The sequence below is a fragment of the Hetaerina americana genome, unplaced genomic scaffold, assembly GCF_022747635.1.
Source record: "Hetaerina americana unplaced genomic scaffold, ioHetAmer1.1.p SCAF_4, whole genome shotgun sequence".
Lineage (NCBI taxonomy): Eukaryota > Metazoa > Arthropoda > Insecta > Odonata > Calopterygidae > Hetaerina > Hetaerina americana.
The window spans coordinates 73,402,151-73,420,130 of record NW_027286985.1 but is presented as its reverse complement, the minus strand read 5'-3'; the positions used below and the strand labels follow the sequence as shown (position 1 = coordinate 73,420,130).

The 17,980-nt window shown below is 42.9% G+C and overlaps 1 protein-coding gene across 1 annotated transcript in view; it reads left to right on the top strand.

Annotated features, from left to right (window-relative positions):
- Positions 1–17,980, top strand: part of Traf4 (TNF receptor associated factor 4) — a 93,083-nt gene that overhangs the window by 66,932 nt on the left and 8,171 nt on the right. The window contains exon 2 of the mRNA XM_071590368.1: positions 17,250–17,354. Coding sequence (XP_071446469.1) covers positions 17,250–17,354 — 105 coding nt within the window. The remainder of the gene's footprint in view (positions 1–17,249; positions 17,355–17,980) is intronic.

The window sequence follows — 17,980 nt, the reverse complement described above, 5'->3', positions numbered from 1 at the left end:
TTAAAAAAATTAACCCGCACAACTCAGGCGGTTTACCGCAAGAGAACTCTTATGATATCTGAACAAGTTCATGTCAACCAAATGGTAACGCACGTCCAGCGACAAGTGTTTATCGAGAACCTGTCAAATGTCCGCGCTGGTTCCATTGAAATTCTTTTTGCACTCACCAGAAACGTTTTTCCAAATGTTTTGATCGACTTTGGACCTTTTTGTGAGCGGCTTAAATTCTACTTCAACAATTGATGCAATCGAATTAGTTGATACTGAAGGTGAAATTTTAGTGGATTCATCATTACACTGTAGGTGTTCATTAGGTATACATCTATATATATATATATATATATATATATATATATATATATATATATATATATATATATATATTGTTTTTTCACGAGAGAATACGTGGTAATACTTAGCTACTGGCCTGACGAAATTTCCGTGAACGTTGTAGTAATCGACGATACCGTCACTAGCAAAAAGGCAGTTGGGAGGGAGAAGCAAATAAGTAATATATTCGTCTTCGGGAAGTTAAACCGAGATAGTTATTAACTTTACCCTAAGCGAGCCTTAAGTAACTATAACCTATAGTATACACCCCAAAATAGTACAGGTATAATGCCCAGACGAATAGTTTGTGACCGACCCGGATAAGTCAGTGAGGGAGCCGATTAACCCGGTCTAGTTCATGTCCCACCCACAGTATCTGCGTTCGGTAATGCAAAAAAAACCCAGCAGCGACGAACCAAAGCGCACCCGCCCAAACTCCTGCTTATACCCGAAGAATTCAGCTTTTATGACGCGCGACGCAAGGGTCGCTAACGACCCCCAAATCCGCCCCAATATCTACTTCCCTCCTCCCTGCTCAGCGGGAGGAGGGAAGTATCCCCATCCCGACCGAACGGCATTTCAATCCCCCTTAACCACCCCTCGTTTCCCTCGGAACTTTATGACACCGTATGGGGAAGATTAATGCCACGTCACATCCCCTTACTCCCCTTCGCTGTAAGACCCCAAAAAAAACAACAAAAAGGACTCAACCTCGAAATTGAAGGGAGCCCCGCGTCCGGGTTCAATGAGGGTTCGGTTAGGCATACGCGCGCGCGAACTTTTTATTTTAATCCATCCGCGCCGTTGTTTACCTTGGTCCGGGATCACCAAGAGAAAGAAGAGAGAGAAAAGGCTCATTTCGTCCCACTGATGTGAAACGACGAAAAAGATTTTCCTCCTCCAGTGTCCGAGGTTAGGTTACGTACACACTCAAGACGCACCTATCCGCCGTATCCGCACCTTTTTATCATTTTATTTTTACTTGGGGGAAAGGGGGGGGGGATAAAGAGAGGACATTCCTCGGATCATGATCTCACGACTCGGCGGGCGCTTTGGGCTCAGCGCGCGCGGCCTTTATTTATAGCCGGTGATATAGCCTTCCTCCTTTCTCCCGGAGGACCGAGAGAAAGACGTTAAGAGGCAGACGATGGCTCTTTTCCGTAAGCGCGATCGCATGGTACATACTTGCGGCATTATCACCGCTATTATTATTTCATCTACATCTGCATTTCAAGGAGTCATTCCCGTGAACGGGCCCGCATGGAAGAGCAGCCACTTTGACGACTGCTAGCTGAGGTGGAGGGAAGAGGTCAAAGCACGAGGGATGACGGTTAATGTGTCCTTGTAACGCTGACCCCTGCTCCACACAAAAAGCGCTCCTATATAAAGATATTTATCGACCGTGTGGAGACGCATTCCCTTCGATGCTATGCATCTCTTTCCTGGATGTAAAGACTTAATTTTTATTCCTCAATGAATGGGATTCTGTCAATAAACTTATTCCAATACGTTAAATTTGATTTTAAAACAGGCTACTTAATGAGATTATGTCAGAGATATTATTCAAACCAGCTTCCATACAATATATTCACCCGATAAAGTCGACATAATTAATCGCTGATTGAGTTACATTGGTAGTCTCTTTCAGGGTGAATGCATTAGTTCTACTAACTAATTCCATCAAACACCGTTTCCAGACTCGTATGAATTAATTCAACAAATATAAATAATGTTGTGTAAATTATTGATCTTTAGCATTTATCCCACAAACCTCTCATTCCTGAATTCTGGTGTCGTTGACATCGGGTGGAATATATTTTTTTTTAATGCTTAAAATCTGCACTGCCTTTTCTTTACGAGACATGGACACTGCTTTGAGCATTCAACATTACAGTATTGATACCATTCATAGAGATGCATAAGTGATCACATTAAATTGGATACCAAAAGAGTAACAATTTATTTCTGTGATAATTCTACAATCTTACGTTTTCGGAAGCCAAAAAAGAGAGCATTTCGATAGGATTCCAGCCGAGTACACGACCCCGAACTCTCACCTTAGCCTCAGGTAAACTTTATGACGGAGGACGCAGGATAGAACTATATTAAAATATTCATAAATTACTCAGTGGGGAAATTAGGCTAAAATACGTGGTGTTTGACGATGTAAGCTATTGAGAGGTCTTCGTGAGCCTTCTCGATTGTCCCCGCTTTAAGTGTCGCTCGCGGGAATAATCGCCCCTTCGTGGAGGTACAAGGTGCATCAGTACCCCAGTCCCGTTTCGTGGGGCGGATACGTGAGGGAATCGTAGGATTCTTGGTGCCAGCGCCATGCGTCAGCCGTTCACGAGTTCGTGAATCAGTTGAGCCTCCCGTGGGAAAGCGGTTTTTGCAGTCAAGTGGGGTAGACTTGCTCCACGCCTCCCTGCATAGGCAGTCTCACTCGGTCGGGCGAAGGCCAACCTGATGCTCGCGGTTAGTACTGCGGGGATCGAAGTGAGGGAATCTATGGAATCCGGGCGTTTTTTTTCTCGGAAGGGGGATGAGTGCATCCTGTCCACATCAAGTCCCCAGAGGTTCCTAGCTTCGCCAAAAGGAAAAAGTTGCAACGTGTTCCGCTGCTCGCGACATCTAAGGGCTGCGTAACGAGATACTCGATAGTCAGACAGGTATGATACCCGGCTATTAGCCGTCATACGACGGAATTCGATCTTTTCAGTTCAAATTTAACGTGAGTTATTGCATTTGACTACACGGCAATCGTTTTCTAAGTGTCGCATGGAAATAAGTTTAAACGATCCCGCGCCTCAATAACTTTAATGTATGTTATTCTCTCTCATTTTATGGGAAAAACATTGACCCACATCGATTAAAATCTAATATTACTGTTGAATTCAGATTGTGAGGTAAGTATAGTTCGAACATGTTTCATTTTAGTAAGTCTGTTGAATCAAAATGATGATACTGGACAAAGTTACGCATAAAAATATCCTAAAAACCTAGTTATATGACGCTGGGCCTCAGTTTGTGCGGGATATTGAGTTCCTAACCTAAAGCTCACACCAAAATTACTAACATAATGTGATTTAATGCAGTTTGAATATGTACACGTGTCAAAAAATTAGATATTATTGCTCAGAAAGAATATAAATTATGCAATTCGGGTACTTTCATCTTTACTGTCTCATTTACCTACGATATTTATGAAACCAAAGATCTTCAGTGAATGCAGATCCACATCCTCTAAAATCGTCTAAATATTTCCTATCAATTTCATAACAATCATTTGAGGCAGATCTTCTCACATGCTTTGCCTTAGAAGAGTGTTGTAGCGCAATTTCAAGGGTTTTCACATTACAGCGAAATCTGTCGGTGTATCTTTGGCATTCCACAAGACAGGGGATGTCTCGTTAGTGTGCCCCAAGCTCGAGAAGTTTTGGAATCACTGAACCAAAGGAGTCGGGACCATCCAGTGGTGCGCAAGGCCAATCGACCAGGCAGGTCTTATAATCCGGCATGTGAAAAGGCAGTCGGGGAAAATATAGGGTTCCATTTAAATGAACTCGAATTATATATAATTTGAAGCTGATTGAAATCTGCACTGCCACAAGAGATGAACGCAATTAGAGTTAATAACGTTTCATGTCCATGGGGAATATCACGAAAAATAAATGTCTTCTTTCCGCGAAAGTCACGCAGAACACTTTACCCGCGTATCTGATACCCCAGAAGTGCTTTTTTTTGCCCGCGACACAAAATTTCGACGCCACTGGTTAACAGGGGTCACACTACGAGTCTCACGATACCAGCCTAGTCAAATCTTTGCTAGAATGTCAAAACAAGCGATCTATGAAGAAAATTATTGGCCACTGTCGTGCGGAATTCTCATTCTCCATTTCATGGATTTCTCCCGGGTCTCTTTCTAGGGGGATTCATTCTTGCCGAGAAATTGGGAAATGTCGCGGCGGAATCAAGAAAACTCCTCCCAAAATCCAACCTTTGAATAATTGGTTTCGGGAAATTAGATAAAAATGTTAACCCTTATTCTGTCAGACCCATTTGCGAGTCAATTGTTGGGAGAATTGAATCTCGATCGATGAAGCAGAAGCCTCACTCGCCAAGACAGGAAATGTAATCAGGTCCGATGAATAAGGGAGCTGATTTAAAGATTCTTAAAGGAGAGAACTTGTCCACGAAGAACCTGCTTCTGTTACCTATTACGGCGGTAAGCTGTTCTTTCTTCCAATCACTTAATCATTAAACTTGCGAAGCCTCGCAAACTGAGTAAGTGGTTCCGTGATTTTATTTTTCCAACCACATCAGATTACAGCGCATTATGTATGCTGGCGAGCTTCGGCATTGGGGAACTCGAGATTCGGTAAAAGGCTCAGAGAAAGTCCCTTGGGCACCACAGGACGTATGACTTAGATATCTCTGTCAATGTAACATAAAAATAAAGCGTAAGATAAACCAAAACATCATCCCTCGATAGCTTATTTCCAAGGAGAACAATAAAAACAAAAGCTTGAGTTACTTTGCGAGTTATTGAATGAAATTTACCAAGCTGCTGATTGAAAAGAAAACCCTGAGTGAAATACTGTTGCGTTTCTGTACCCATACGTATACGTCGACAGCAGATGGGGTGTTCTGAGATGAACACCCCATCAGAGAACGATTGGCAGCACGAAAATTTTCAAACTTACGAATCACGAACGCCCAACCTCTCTCCTTCACTGGACCCGACTAGCCTTTAGACGTTTCTGCGACACGAGAATGAGCCCTCAACACCGAGCATGAAAACTTCGTCCACATCCCGAAGGACTGCGGGGAATTAATCCGCAAACGGCGTGATTCATCTGTCCGGGGAGACTTTTGAGGCCTCGGGAGAGGACAAAGAGCCTTCTCGTTTGGGTGGCCACGCCCTGAAAGAAAAGAGTTCCTATTCAAGTTCCGCGAGGCACACCCTCCTGGCATGTGGAGACCGATCTATCCGTTTTCTCGTAAAGAAGTGTACACGAAACGATTTGTTAACTCGGGAATGATAACTTCCGAACTTGATTTTTTTACCTCTATGGAGCGATACAAATGTGCGCAGTTGAATCTCATCGGGAGTGTTGTCGCCTTTAGGTTCGATCGAAAACAAATTATTCAACACATAAAATCATTCATCACTCCCTTTCGCTCTCTTTGGTACCGACATGTTTTCTCGTTCGACCCGCGATGGTTGTTTCCTGCCAGAAAAGGTTGCTTGCCTTATCTAATGCCGCTCCCACAAGAAGGAAGGAATTCCGTTCAATACCGTCTTCCACCTTTTTGGCTTGTAACGCCTTTTTCAGAACTCTTGAATAGACGGAGAGTGGCAATCGTAAGCCAAAGGAGCTTTCCGCCGACGTGAGACACTTTCCAAGGATATCATGTGTGTAGGCTTGAGGTTCTCGTGATTTTCATGTAAAATAATGCTGCCCTCTAGTTTTAGAAACGGAGCATCACGACTCAAGCAATCTTATTTTCTGGGAGCTACATTAATTTAATTTAAAAATAAACGGATACGCATATTGTTGCTTTAGGTAATTTTCACTGTCATTACATTATTTTATTCGCATTTTACTGAAGAATTCGTGTAAAACCTTACTTCTCTCGGATTTTTTTCCGATTTTGGATGGAAAGGGATCAAATTTTTCACCCGAGGAATAGTTTTGTTTAATAAACCAGGTTTCATCATTGCATTTAATCTTTGGGGAAAAAAATAAAGAGGGCTATAACCCAGCCAACTTCCTCTCATAAGCTTCTCTTAATAATAATCTCTTCGGCCATTCCTTACCTCAGAATACCTACCCACAACAATCATTCCCTCAGAAACATACCCAGACATATATACACGTGCATAATTAGGTCGTCCTCTCAATGCATTAATGATCAAAACCCAGCTCTTGAAACCCTAGCATCCAGTAAAAGACCAAGTTTTCTTTTCTGTCGCTCATATGCTGTCAGAATCGTCAGGATTTGTTGCAGTTAATTCTTGCACATGAACCATATTCGAGTTCGAATCACCACAGAAGACCTACTGCTCTGAAAACACGCTCAAGGGTATGACTTGCATTCTAATCTCTGTTCGCGAAACGGAATCCCCAGGAGTCCCATTCAACCTCGAATTCAATTCTAATATTTCGCAGAATAATTTAAAGGAATGATTCGGGAATTATTCGATCGTCATCATATCAAATCATTAGAAAAGTTCACGTCTTCGGGCGTCGCTCGGGTGATGGAATGATATTCATGACTTTCTGTGATCATCACCAATCCTGCAGTCTCTTGCGTCGTCGATCGCTTGGTCAGGTGCGACAGGACGGGGCGAAGGCGTTTGCGAAGAAGGAGAACCCCAGAGGGAGGCGTCTTACGTTTCCGAGAACGGCGACTTCTTGGGGCAGGAGGGAGGGGCGGTGGGGGGGGGGGTGACCGTCCACCCCATCTCCATCATCCCCCCCCACACACACATCGGCACACAAGTCATTCAGGTTTGCCGGTCACCGTCCGCAGTCGCGCTTGGGCCTTCATCAGCGGGTGAGGAGAGGAGGAGGTCCTTTTCCGCGGCGGCACCACCGAGGGGGCCGCCGTTGGAGTTGAGGGGAGGGGGTCCCTCAAAAGGAAGGAAGGAAGCGTGGTAGGGAGAGGAGCGCTGCTTCTTTGTCTTCGTCGTCTTATTATCGTTTCCCCAGTCATCGAACCTGAGTGAACCTTCCGCCGACCACTCGCCGCGAGGGCGGCGTACGTATTTAGTGCGCGCAAGAGTGCGGCCGATGCACTCACGGCGCCTCCCCAAGGTCGCTGGAGATTGCTCCCAATCGGTTCGCACGCTGTTTCCCTCCTGCAGGGTCGGGATGGGCGACATGTATCGATTAAGTCCACAGCGATCATTTTCTTTCGACCACCATATAATAACGAGGATCAAAATCGACTATTTTCCGATTATCGATGATTTTATTTCGACATTCGATTTGTTTTGTCTCTTCAATTTTTTTAAATGGCTTATCGGGTATCGAACAATACCAGTTAGACACTTATTGCCGTGGGAGATATGCCAGTGAAGTCGGGGAAACCTTCATGCTGGCATAAAATTCTTTTTCCCGCCACTTGGGGGGCGCGGGGGAGAGGTAGGCTGATGGTTCGACCGTTCCGCTACACGGAAGTCGACTCATTCCATGAAGGAGTACCTGCTTAAGTTTCAAGATGAGATTTTATTCAAAGAAGAATTCGCGAAATAATTGGTCATCAAAGAAACAAAGGATGTCATGAAACAGCGGGGTATTTTAAAGAAAATGAATGCCATATTACCCCTTGCTCGACGTCAGCTGTGCCCACTCACCTAACGCTCTTTATGTAGTCTTCTCCCTCACGTAATACAAGACTTTAATTCTTATAAATACTCACTTGTAGTCGAAGCATTGAAACAATCGATTTCATCTGTCTGTATTTCATAAAGCCTATTCATAACTCAAATACTATTGCATGAACAAAAGCCTTTGTCTCGCCATTCCCTGCTACACACCCTAGTGGTAATTTACTGTGATAAATATAGATTGATTAATATAGTAAGAGTAAGAGGAGAGGGAAATTTGGATACAATCACGGGGAATATCTTTTTCTTCAAACGTTTCTTTTCCTCTCTCAACTTCAGTAACAATCAGAAATAATATATACATAAGTAATAACACATGAGTAATAGTTATTTTATGATCGTCGTAACCTTTTGGCTAAGCGACTAAAATATGATTTTCCAAAATGACGAATATTCCTGGTATTTGTGCAGACAGCAGCAATAAAAGGATCGCTAAGTGCGGACCTTCTCATTACTTGATGGGTCATTTTTAATGCGTTGTTATTACCAATAGGATGGCGCCTAAAAGCGGTGTTAACGCCATTGAATTGAATATTTATGTATTTGACGGGACGTCAACCAAAGATTAACTAGCTCCAGTCCGAATGTCAATCACTCCGATTTATTATTTACAAATGTAAAAGGAGGTGCAAACGTATCCACAGCAGGGACAAACCAAGATCGCCGTAGACATAAGTCGTCAGAAAATACGGTGAGCTAAAAAAAATAATTGAGTATCTTCGGCTGGATCATCATCCATCGAAGATTTGACTTTCTCGGTGTTCGACGCAAGTTTAATCAAATAAACTGGACCTGGTTTTCCTCCTCCATCGGCTGAACGTTGAAGCGAGCGGACCCTCACCCGAGGAAATTAAACGCAATATATTCCAGGAGCGTATCAGTCGATTTAGGCAACTGTCGAGAACGAAGGACCCGTGGATGGAGCGCGTTGCAGTGAACCTTCCGCATTTACCCCTCGTGAGTGCCTCTCTCACCCGATTCGATTGGAATGGAAAACAGTTATCCCCGGCAGTGTAGGGAAAGAAAAAGAAAGGAGGATTTTATTGCCACGATTGCCTGTCTGAAGACTCCGGGCCGCGCGGCGGGTTGCACATAGTAACCCTCCGCCCCGCAGAGCGCGCGATTCATCCACCACGCAATCGCGTGTCGCCCTGCCAAACGCACACACGCCGGCACCTGTTTTTTTTCCGTTTCCTCTCTCTCTCCCTCTTCATCTTCTTTTTCTCTTCGTGCAGTCGAAGTGGATGCCTGCGGATCTGTGCGGCTGGGTGGTATTTGTATACAACTCTCCATATTCTGCATCACGTTCGGTCATTCGCCCCCCTCTTTCATATATCACCCAACCGTGACTCGCGATACGACGTCGATGAGGTACACGCACCTCGCTCGAAATTACTCGCTCTTAAGGAATAAAACATTTACATTTCTTGTCGTCACATTCACGGTAGGGCTGCTCCCGTAACAACATGATGACGGGGATATTTTAGCCAACAATGAAATAATGTAATTGAAAACGGCAACATAAATGCGAGTGTTATTTTTCAGAAGTCGAAGGAAAGGCGCTATGCATCCTATTTCTCACTACGTATGATCTAGACAATATTCCGGAGGATAATAATCTAGCATAGTCACGCCCCAAGAGGAGCATAATTAATCATCAATAAAATATGTAATTTTTACTCATATTATTAATAGCAAATTATCTAAGTCGATTGCTTATCGACCAAAAATTATCAATATCACCAACTTCCAATGACTAACGAAACCGATGTAATGAGTGATACGGAAAAACATGAATTAGATTTTCAGGATTTTTAGCGAAAACTGAGTAGCTAGTCTCCTATGCTCGTATTCTGAAGAGATATCGGAACGTTATTCCGTGCAATTGTCAATATTTTTTCTCGACGGCTGATTTCAGGATCTGGGTTCAAATCCTAATCACTGGATATATCTGACTCCACCAAAGCTGCTGGATTTCTCGGATGCCACTCATAATTCTTCACCGTTTCTGCCCTTGTGCTACCAACTCAGATTTGTAAATTTCACACGCCGTTCGGATCTTAGTACGGGGAGCAAAAACTGACCAATGAGATCGATAAACTCCGATTTTTGTATCATAGTAATTCTTACAAAATATGTGAGGTGAATCGCGAATGATTCCAGGTGAGGAGGAACTGAGTGGGGGGGATTGCTTCGCCCTACATATCCTCTCAACACCCGCTGCAGACGTCTCATTTTACTGTACGTATTAGGGGTTGGTAAATACAACATTATTCCTAGATATTTTTGAGTGACTAGGCACCGATACCGTTTCCAGCCCCGTTAAAACTGTAAACATATTCGACAATTTTTTACACTCTGGCGTTAGTGTGTGATCCGGTAGGGAAAAATCTTAAAGGTGAAGATCGCTACTAGTGAAATCGATGGACAAAATATTAATTAGCAATATTTTATTCAGAATGGTGAAAAACATTTTAAATGTAAGATCGGCACTGGTACTGGGACAGGAAAACTTGACATTTAGTTTTCTTGCCCTTAGTAACGATATTGTTATCCATGATATTTAGTGACAAAGGTATCTAGGCCTTAGTTACCTCGATACTTAGTACTTAGATACCGGTACCTAGAATTTCTGACCTGGATACTGATACCGAGGTATCGGTCCCAGTCCCGACTCTGACTTAACGATCCCCAGTCGTGGCGGTCCACCGAACGCGGCCAAATGAAAATTCACTTCGTGAGCGGTCCTCTAGTCGTGTCCACCTTCCTCACCGAGATTTCCCTCGTTCCGCAAGGAAGCTTTGCACCCCGCCCGGCCGGTGGGATGGCGAATCGACTCCGAACGCGAAAGATATCCCTCGGGAAGAGGCGGAGCTCATGACCCGCTTGGGAGATTGTCCACTCCGAACACGCGGGGTCCTCCGGGTAGACTTTTTGAAGCACACCCTCTTCAATTGTTCCCATCCCGCGGAAACGCGGCGGGGAAAACAATGGGAGGAAGGAAACGAGCGGGTCCCCGTGCGCTGGCCACTTCGCTTTGAATCTTCGCCCCTTCCCCTCGCCACCCGGGGGGGCAGATTTAAAAAGGAAAGCGCGTATGAATAAGTAAATTGAAAGGGGAACGAGTGGCTGGCGCTGCCTGATACCGTGAAACGCTCGCTCGACGGCATTGCACTCATTGCGTAGCAGCGTACCTACGCCGCGCGACCCTCTATAAAGACCACTCGGGCGTCAAGAGAAGAGACTACGAATTCGCCTCCGACTCTTGCTTGCTCGGAGACACGCTCGCGAAGAAAAAAAAAACGCACGCAAATAAACGCCGTCGTTGAGGCACACAATGCAGAGTTCGCAGGAGCGTATTTCGACCCCAATTTGAGAGTGGAAAGAGAGTTTCGCACCATTGTTCGGAGGTTTTTTTTCAAGGGCCTTTCTCTCTTATTCGTCCCCCCCCCCATCTCCCTCCCGAAAACCGTCCCCGCTATACGTCCTTTTCGTTTACGGACAAGCCCCATGGCGCCAAAAAGAGAGACCGGATAGCCCGCTTATTCGACGCGGGTCGAGAGATGCATATTAAACAAAGGGAAAGAAGGAAACAAATAAATATTTGATTGCATAGCAACTGGTCCTCCACGAGATGAGGACTAGCTACTACGAGTGCACTGTTCTACAGCACGCTCGGAAAATAAAATGCGAAGAGATTTGGATGAGCGCTACCATTGAATCGCAATGGCATTTCATGATTTTACGAACAAAAAAAGCACCCCCTAGACCAACTGTTGCAACATTAATTAAACAAAGGAACTGCAGTAAAGCGAATAGCCACCAGAACTTCAAGAAATCACTACCCTGTTGAGATATCGTTTATATCGCACCGAAGACGAAAGCACTGAGGTAATAAATATCACCAAATGTGAAAATATTGTATTAATTACACCAAATTGATCCGAAAAAAAATTACTAGAGCTTTCTCTGCGCGCATTTTATTAGTGCAGGACGACGGATTGTCGTTCAATTAAAGATTAAAACCACCAAATTGACCTGAAATGACCATTGGATTGCCTATCAAATACTTCGAATTGAGAAATCTCCCGCGTAGCCCCGTGATACACGTAAATGAATAAGCAAAATCGAATCCACGGTCGATTCATCCCGACTTTTCTCTCTCGCCCTCATATGTCGAGACCAGCAATCAGATCAAGCGTTGTCCAATTGGTAATTTCAAGAAACTCTCCCTGACCATTATGATAAATAATTTTTAGGCTGAGGAGAGACGACGAGTTCATAAACCAATGCAGAGAAATTTGTGATTAAAGACAACTAGGTAAAACTCGCTGCTCATTTTCTTAATGCAAATAACTATGGAACAATTTTATTGACCGACCTAGGTATCGCGTTTTCGCCTCAGTTCCGAGGAAACTTTCTCTCACACTGGTCACATAACTGTGTAAGCTCTCGTGATCCATCGCTTTTCCACCTTTGACAATGACACTGTGTCTAACCGGGACTATCAAATTGAATTTTACGTGGAAAATAAGAAGATAGTCTCATTTTGAAAATAATGCTCAGATGTTTTCACTTTGAACCATTTTAAATTTGCAGTGAAATTGGTTCGCATAAAGCATACGATAACCTTTCATTCTATACAGCCTTAACTAGTGATTCAAAATTACCGGTGAACGGTAAATTTTTGGCAAGTCCAAATGTGACTAGATTGCGAGAATGATGGCACACAAATGGCTATCCGTTAGGTGTGGGAGAAGCTATGGGATCGGTCATCACGTATGGAGGCCCAGTTTATGCAGCGGCGCCTTAATGCATGGACTCTCGCGTTATATTCCACAATCGCGGATTGCGATCAGCTGAAACACGTTCACTGTTGGATTATCACGTGCCCGACGGTCGGCTAACTCTCCGTCGGGTTCAAATGCGGCTGATGAGCTCGTTTAAAGCTCGATTTGCCCGACGAAGGGAATCCCGCAGGCCCGGAGAGATTCACGCGCGCTCATTCCCAGGACTCTCGCTTCTAGAAACGCTTAGAGACTGGGACCTCGATCGCATCACAATGAAGGGAGAATCTTTCCGAGGTGGCTTGAAGATGACAACTGAGGAACGATGGTCGACGAGGGAAGGGGGTCACTCGGGAAAGCGCAATGATGCCCAAACAAGATACACGTGCTTATCGAACGGCAGGAAGAGGTGCGCGGCGTGCACTGTGGATTGAATCGACAAAATACGATCCTTGCCTCTCATTCAGGCATTAATGGTCGAGCCCATTGGCAACCCACAATGATTGGTAGAGAGTCGTTTTTATTTTGGGGCGAGATGGAAACTATGGAGAATCTTTATGATAACTTCTTCCACTGACGACATGCTGTGACTGCAAATGACTGGTTGTACGAGGGTCATCCGGAAAGTAGTACCCGTTCGTGCCGCATGAAGTGCTGACGACGCGAGTAGCCGCTGGACGAGGTCAGATAGCTTCAGTGGCTTGTCTGCCTTCTCTGAGCCAAGTTGCGTGACGCTAGCATTGCCTGTGTTGTTTCTGTGATTGTTTACAATGTTTAAAAAAATTGAGAACGCCGCCAGTTGTGAAGTGAGGGCAGTGATTAAATTCCTCAATGCAAGAAACGTTCGCCCATGTGATATTCATCGCCAATTAAAGGAGGTGTATGGAGACAATGTAATGGACGAGTCGTCTGTTCGGCGGTGGTGTCGCAACTTCAACATGGGGAGGGGGAACACACACGACGATGAGCGTTCGGGGAGACCGTCTGTCATTACAGACCAACTGGTGAGCTCAGTTGACGAATTCGTGAGGAACGATCGGCGCGTCACAATTGATGACATCTGTGAGCATTTTCCCAATGTTTCTCGAACAATTGTTCATGAAATTGTTAAACACCATCTGCATTATGCAAAAATTTGTGCAAGATGGGTCCCTCGCGTATCTCAATGAGCTGGCGGCGAAGGACTATGCAGCAGGAATACAGAAACTTGTCACACGTTATGACAAATGCCTTAATTTGCTTGGAGATTATGTTGAGAAGTAGTTTAAAGTATCCTCTTTCAAATAAAATTTTTTATGTTTGTTAATATTTACTTTTTGTCTTTATTTCACGAACGGGTACTACTTTCCGGATGACCCTCGTATGTAGTTTTTCTGTGATGAGGGATAACGAGTTAATGATTAACTCTGGTATTAAGTTTATGTATTCTATCAAGGCTATTGAAGTCATTGGCAAAATAATGACGGGTTTTATAATTTAGTATTTGATAGAGTAAGGACAGGACGTGATGTTTCCTTCGATATTCCAGAAATAGCCAGTCTAGTTTGTTCAAATATTCAATAATGTGATGTGCAATTTTCAAATTGTGAACTTTTAAAGACCATGAAAAATATCCATCTATAAGAAGACCTAGATTTGTGACAACATTCTTAAAATGGAATGAGTGTGCCTTATGATACCAATTGAGTGGTTGAAATAGAGCGATAGATTTTAGCAGCTTAGGCAGCTTTAGCAGCATATCCAATCACTATAGCTTGCATTTTATATGAATTATATAAAGGGCGAGAAAGAGAGGGGGCCAGCATGTACGGTTATCACAAAAGCTTCAATGGCTGTCCACAGGGCAGTGGGGGGCTGGCTGAGAGTGAAGGGCGAAATAATTAGGAACATGCAAATAATGGCGAAAATAATTAGGAACATGATAGTTATATTCCGTCTCAACTCAGTTCATGAATGGCATCCTAACACCCCCCCCCCGCTACGCGTCCTTGGGCCGAATAATTCTGTCTTATGTAAATAAATTAGTACATCTAATTCATTTGTGAATTGTCCGTTCTGAATGTGTGGACTGCTACCTGGTAGTCGGTGACTGGGTTGCATGTTAGCCCGCTCTTTAATGGGATTCCTTATTTGCGTTCTAGTCAGTGAAGTGGTTATTAACAGTAGAGCAATGGTGACGTGTCTGACGGATATTGCATGAATGGCGTGTTTAGTCACCTCTTCCACTTGCCCACACAAAGGATCGCCGGACACCTGTGTTTGTTGAATAATTAGATTAGATGCAAAATGTCTGGTGACGTAACACTCCCTGCCACACGTCCTTGAGACGGCTTCCGGGGTTGTCTATGGATGTAGATAGAAAATGTAGATGTTGATGAGACCATCACTGTTGTCAAGGCAAGATCTGATTTATGAAAACAAACAAACGAGCTCTGCCTTCAGCCGCAGTCAAAAACTCGCCATTCTTCTAGTCTCACTTAAAGGGTTCCATTTTTGGCGAAATCCAATGAGTCTAATTTAACTCCGAAATACAGTAGTCCAAAAAATGTTCGCGTTTGTACCTTGATGTTCTTGTGGGAGTGTGTAATTTACAGTGCACGGTGAAATTAACATTTTTGTAATTTCTAGGGGTTGCCTGCTAAATATTTTCTTTCACATAGTTAGATACTGCTACAAAATGATTGCCCGATTAGGGATTACTTGAAGGACGCAGACTGACATTCAATTTTTGAATATGGACCAAAATTTTGAACTCCGGACAGCCCCAGGTGCAGCAACACGCATTCCCGTCGGTGTTTGAAAAGTTTTTGGATGTACTATATGACTCGTGAATAAAAAATTGAAAGAGAATAATCTCTAATTAGGCCCTACACGTCCTCCCGTTCATATGCAGTATATATATATATATATATATATATATATATATATATATATATATATATATATATATGATATTTATGTTTATTACCCATGAAAAAATGTTAGTGAAGTTTCGTGGGTTTACGTTTGCATCAAGAGATCACGTAAATCTATTTTAGAATATTTTCGAATGGTTGCACCGTCATTTTTTCGCAGTTGCTTGTCATCTGACGTTTCCTCCTTTGTCACTGTCACTTCAGTGATATAACTAACTGTGTGCCAGAAATGTATCTATGTATAAAACTCGGTTTATGTAGTCACGCACGTCTCGGAAACAAAAATTTCATATTGATATTTCCCCCTTGAAGACTATGTAATCATTTACTTGAGATTCAATGAGACCCACTAACACTGCCACGCTCCGAATTGAAAGCACACCTTTATCTAGGTTTGTGTGTGACTTGTAATCACCCCCTGCCACACATCCTAGTGGTGGCTCGCAGGGTACTACCTAAAAAAAAACACAAGTGGAATTCACGCTTGAATTATAGAGAATTCGAGCCAATATTTTGCCGTAAGAAGCCTCGTGAAACTTGGCTTTTTGCGTAACATTTGTTCCAAAGCATAAAAAACCCTAGCAACTGGTACTTCTGGGTACCATTTCATGGTTAACTTGCTACACTTATTTAAAATGATAGGAATGGTCTCATTTCTGGGTAGATGGGTAGATCACAGGTTGAGTTAACCCAAATGATGAATATATTATCATTTAGGAAGTAGCGTATTTCGCTCACCATGTTTAAGATCCACTTCATTTAACTGCCCGCCTGTTTATTAGCAATTCTGCAAAAATGAAACGTCAATCGTTTCTTGAGGAGGGTGGGATGAAGTTACATAGTATAGAGTGGTAAAATGAGTAAAAAAAAAGATCTGAGGAGAAATTTCACGTTCAGTGCTTTGCGGACTACTTTCTAGCTGTAGATTCTCCTATTCTAACCCCCAATATTCCTTGCAAGATTCTTATGGATAGCTTTAATGGCGAATATTTAATCATTATCCGAATTAGACTTTCAGCAGTACGTTTTGGCTCGACAAGGAGCCCGAGGATAATTTTGACAGTACCCCGAACCGTATACTTTGAATATCTTTTGCGCGATTAGATACCGGCGCGTACAAAATCATCCGTCTGTTAACTATTGCGGATTGAAGAGTCCAAAAATTACACTCAAATGTTGAGAAAAGACGAAAGAAAATTATTCCTGGACGTGACCTGTAACTTTATAAAATTTCAATGGGATACACTGCTTCCCGCGAAGGCCGGAATGTTGGCGAGTTCATTGAATCGTCTCAAGAGGTGTACTTACTATACCCATTTCCGGCACGATGGATTTTGCGTGGGAGTGGAATGGGAAAAATCAGCGATGTGTGGGTGTAAGGAACTGTTGTTTTGGTTTGGTCTCCCGCCGCGGAGCGTCGCTCGCAACCGATCAGGACCGAGTCCCTCTGTGGGCTTTGACGTGTATTAAGTACAGCCATGAACCGCGCAGTTCATACTCGCATGAGTAGCTATACTTTGCATTGACGTTTCCCTACCCCATCAAACAGCATATAATTAGCATTAAATCATGTTGAGAGATCTAATTGATCAAGTTTTCATGAAACAACACCAAAATTATTCAACTCACAGAAACATTCAAAAGGTGGACGATCAGTTTTGGAAAAACTGCTACCTACAGTCACAAAGTCATTTGTTGAATTTTTTGCTTCAAGCTAAGATTGTTGACAACGTTTAACCCAACAGAATAAATTAATTGGTAAAATAAAGAATATAATAGCAAATAAGTGTCACTAATCAAAGTAATTATTGCTTTTTCCAGATTTTCCCAGATCCAGAAGCAGAGAAAGCCATCATGGGATCCATGGTATACTGCATCCACCACAAGGATGGGTGTAAATGGACAGATGAACTAAGGAAACTTAAGGTATGGCAATTGCAAGTGTTCCTTGATGAATAATTTGTCACATTACCATCGTCCTCCAAAGAATAATTAGCTGGGAAATAAACACCCAAATATTTACATGGGTATATTTCCATTTTTTCATTACCAATTATTATTTAAGTCGATTGGGAGGCATTTAGTCTTCCTTACAAACTATATTGATTTTTTTAACCCATGCATGGAACTATACATATTTTGATCATGTTGACCACAAAGTTTACGATTCATTTGAGAAAAAATGGAAGCAAAATTTACTGTATGGAATATAAAATTCTAGCATTGCCAGCCAAGTTAGTGAGGAAGATATCATGCATGCCTTCCAACTCAAGGAAAATAGACCAGTGGTTGTATCTGGGAGCACACACATTCCTCCTAGTACAACTTTCAGAGATGAATGAATCTACTTGAACTAACGCTTACAAGTAGTCTTTAGGGAGGCTACTTTACATTTTCCATTGTATGAATATATGTCTTTTATATTAGACACAGAAGAACTAACTTACACTTTGAGCTAACTTGAACTAATGTGCTATTTTCATGCAGCATACATTTTTCTTCATTCGGAAATTAATTATTCCAACTTATGAAGACAGAGATGAGAGTTACTT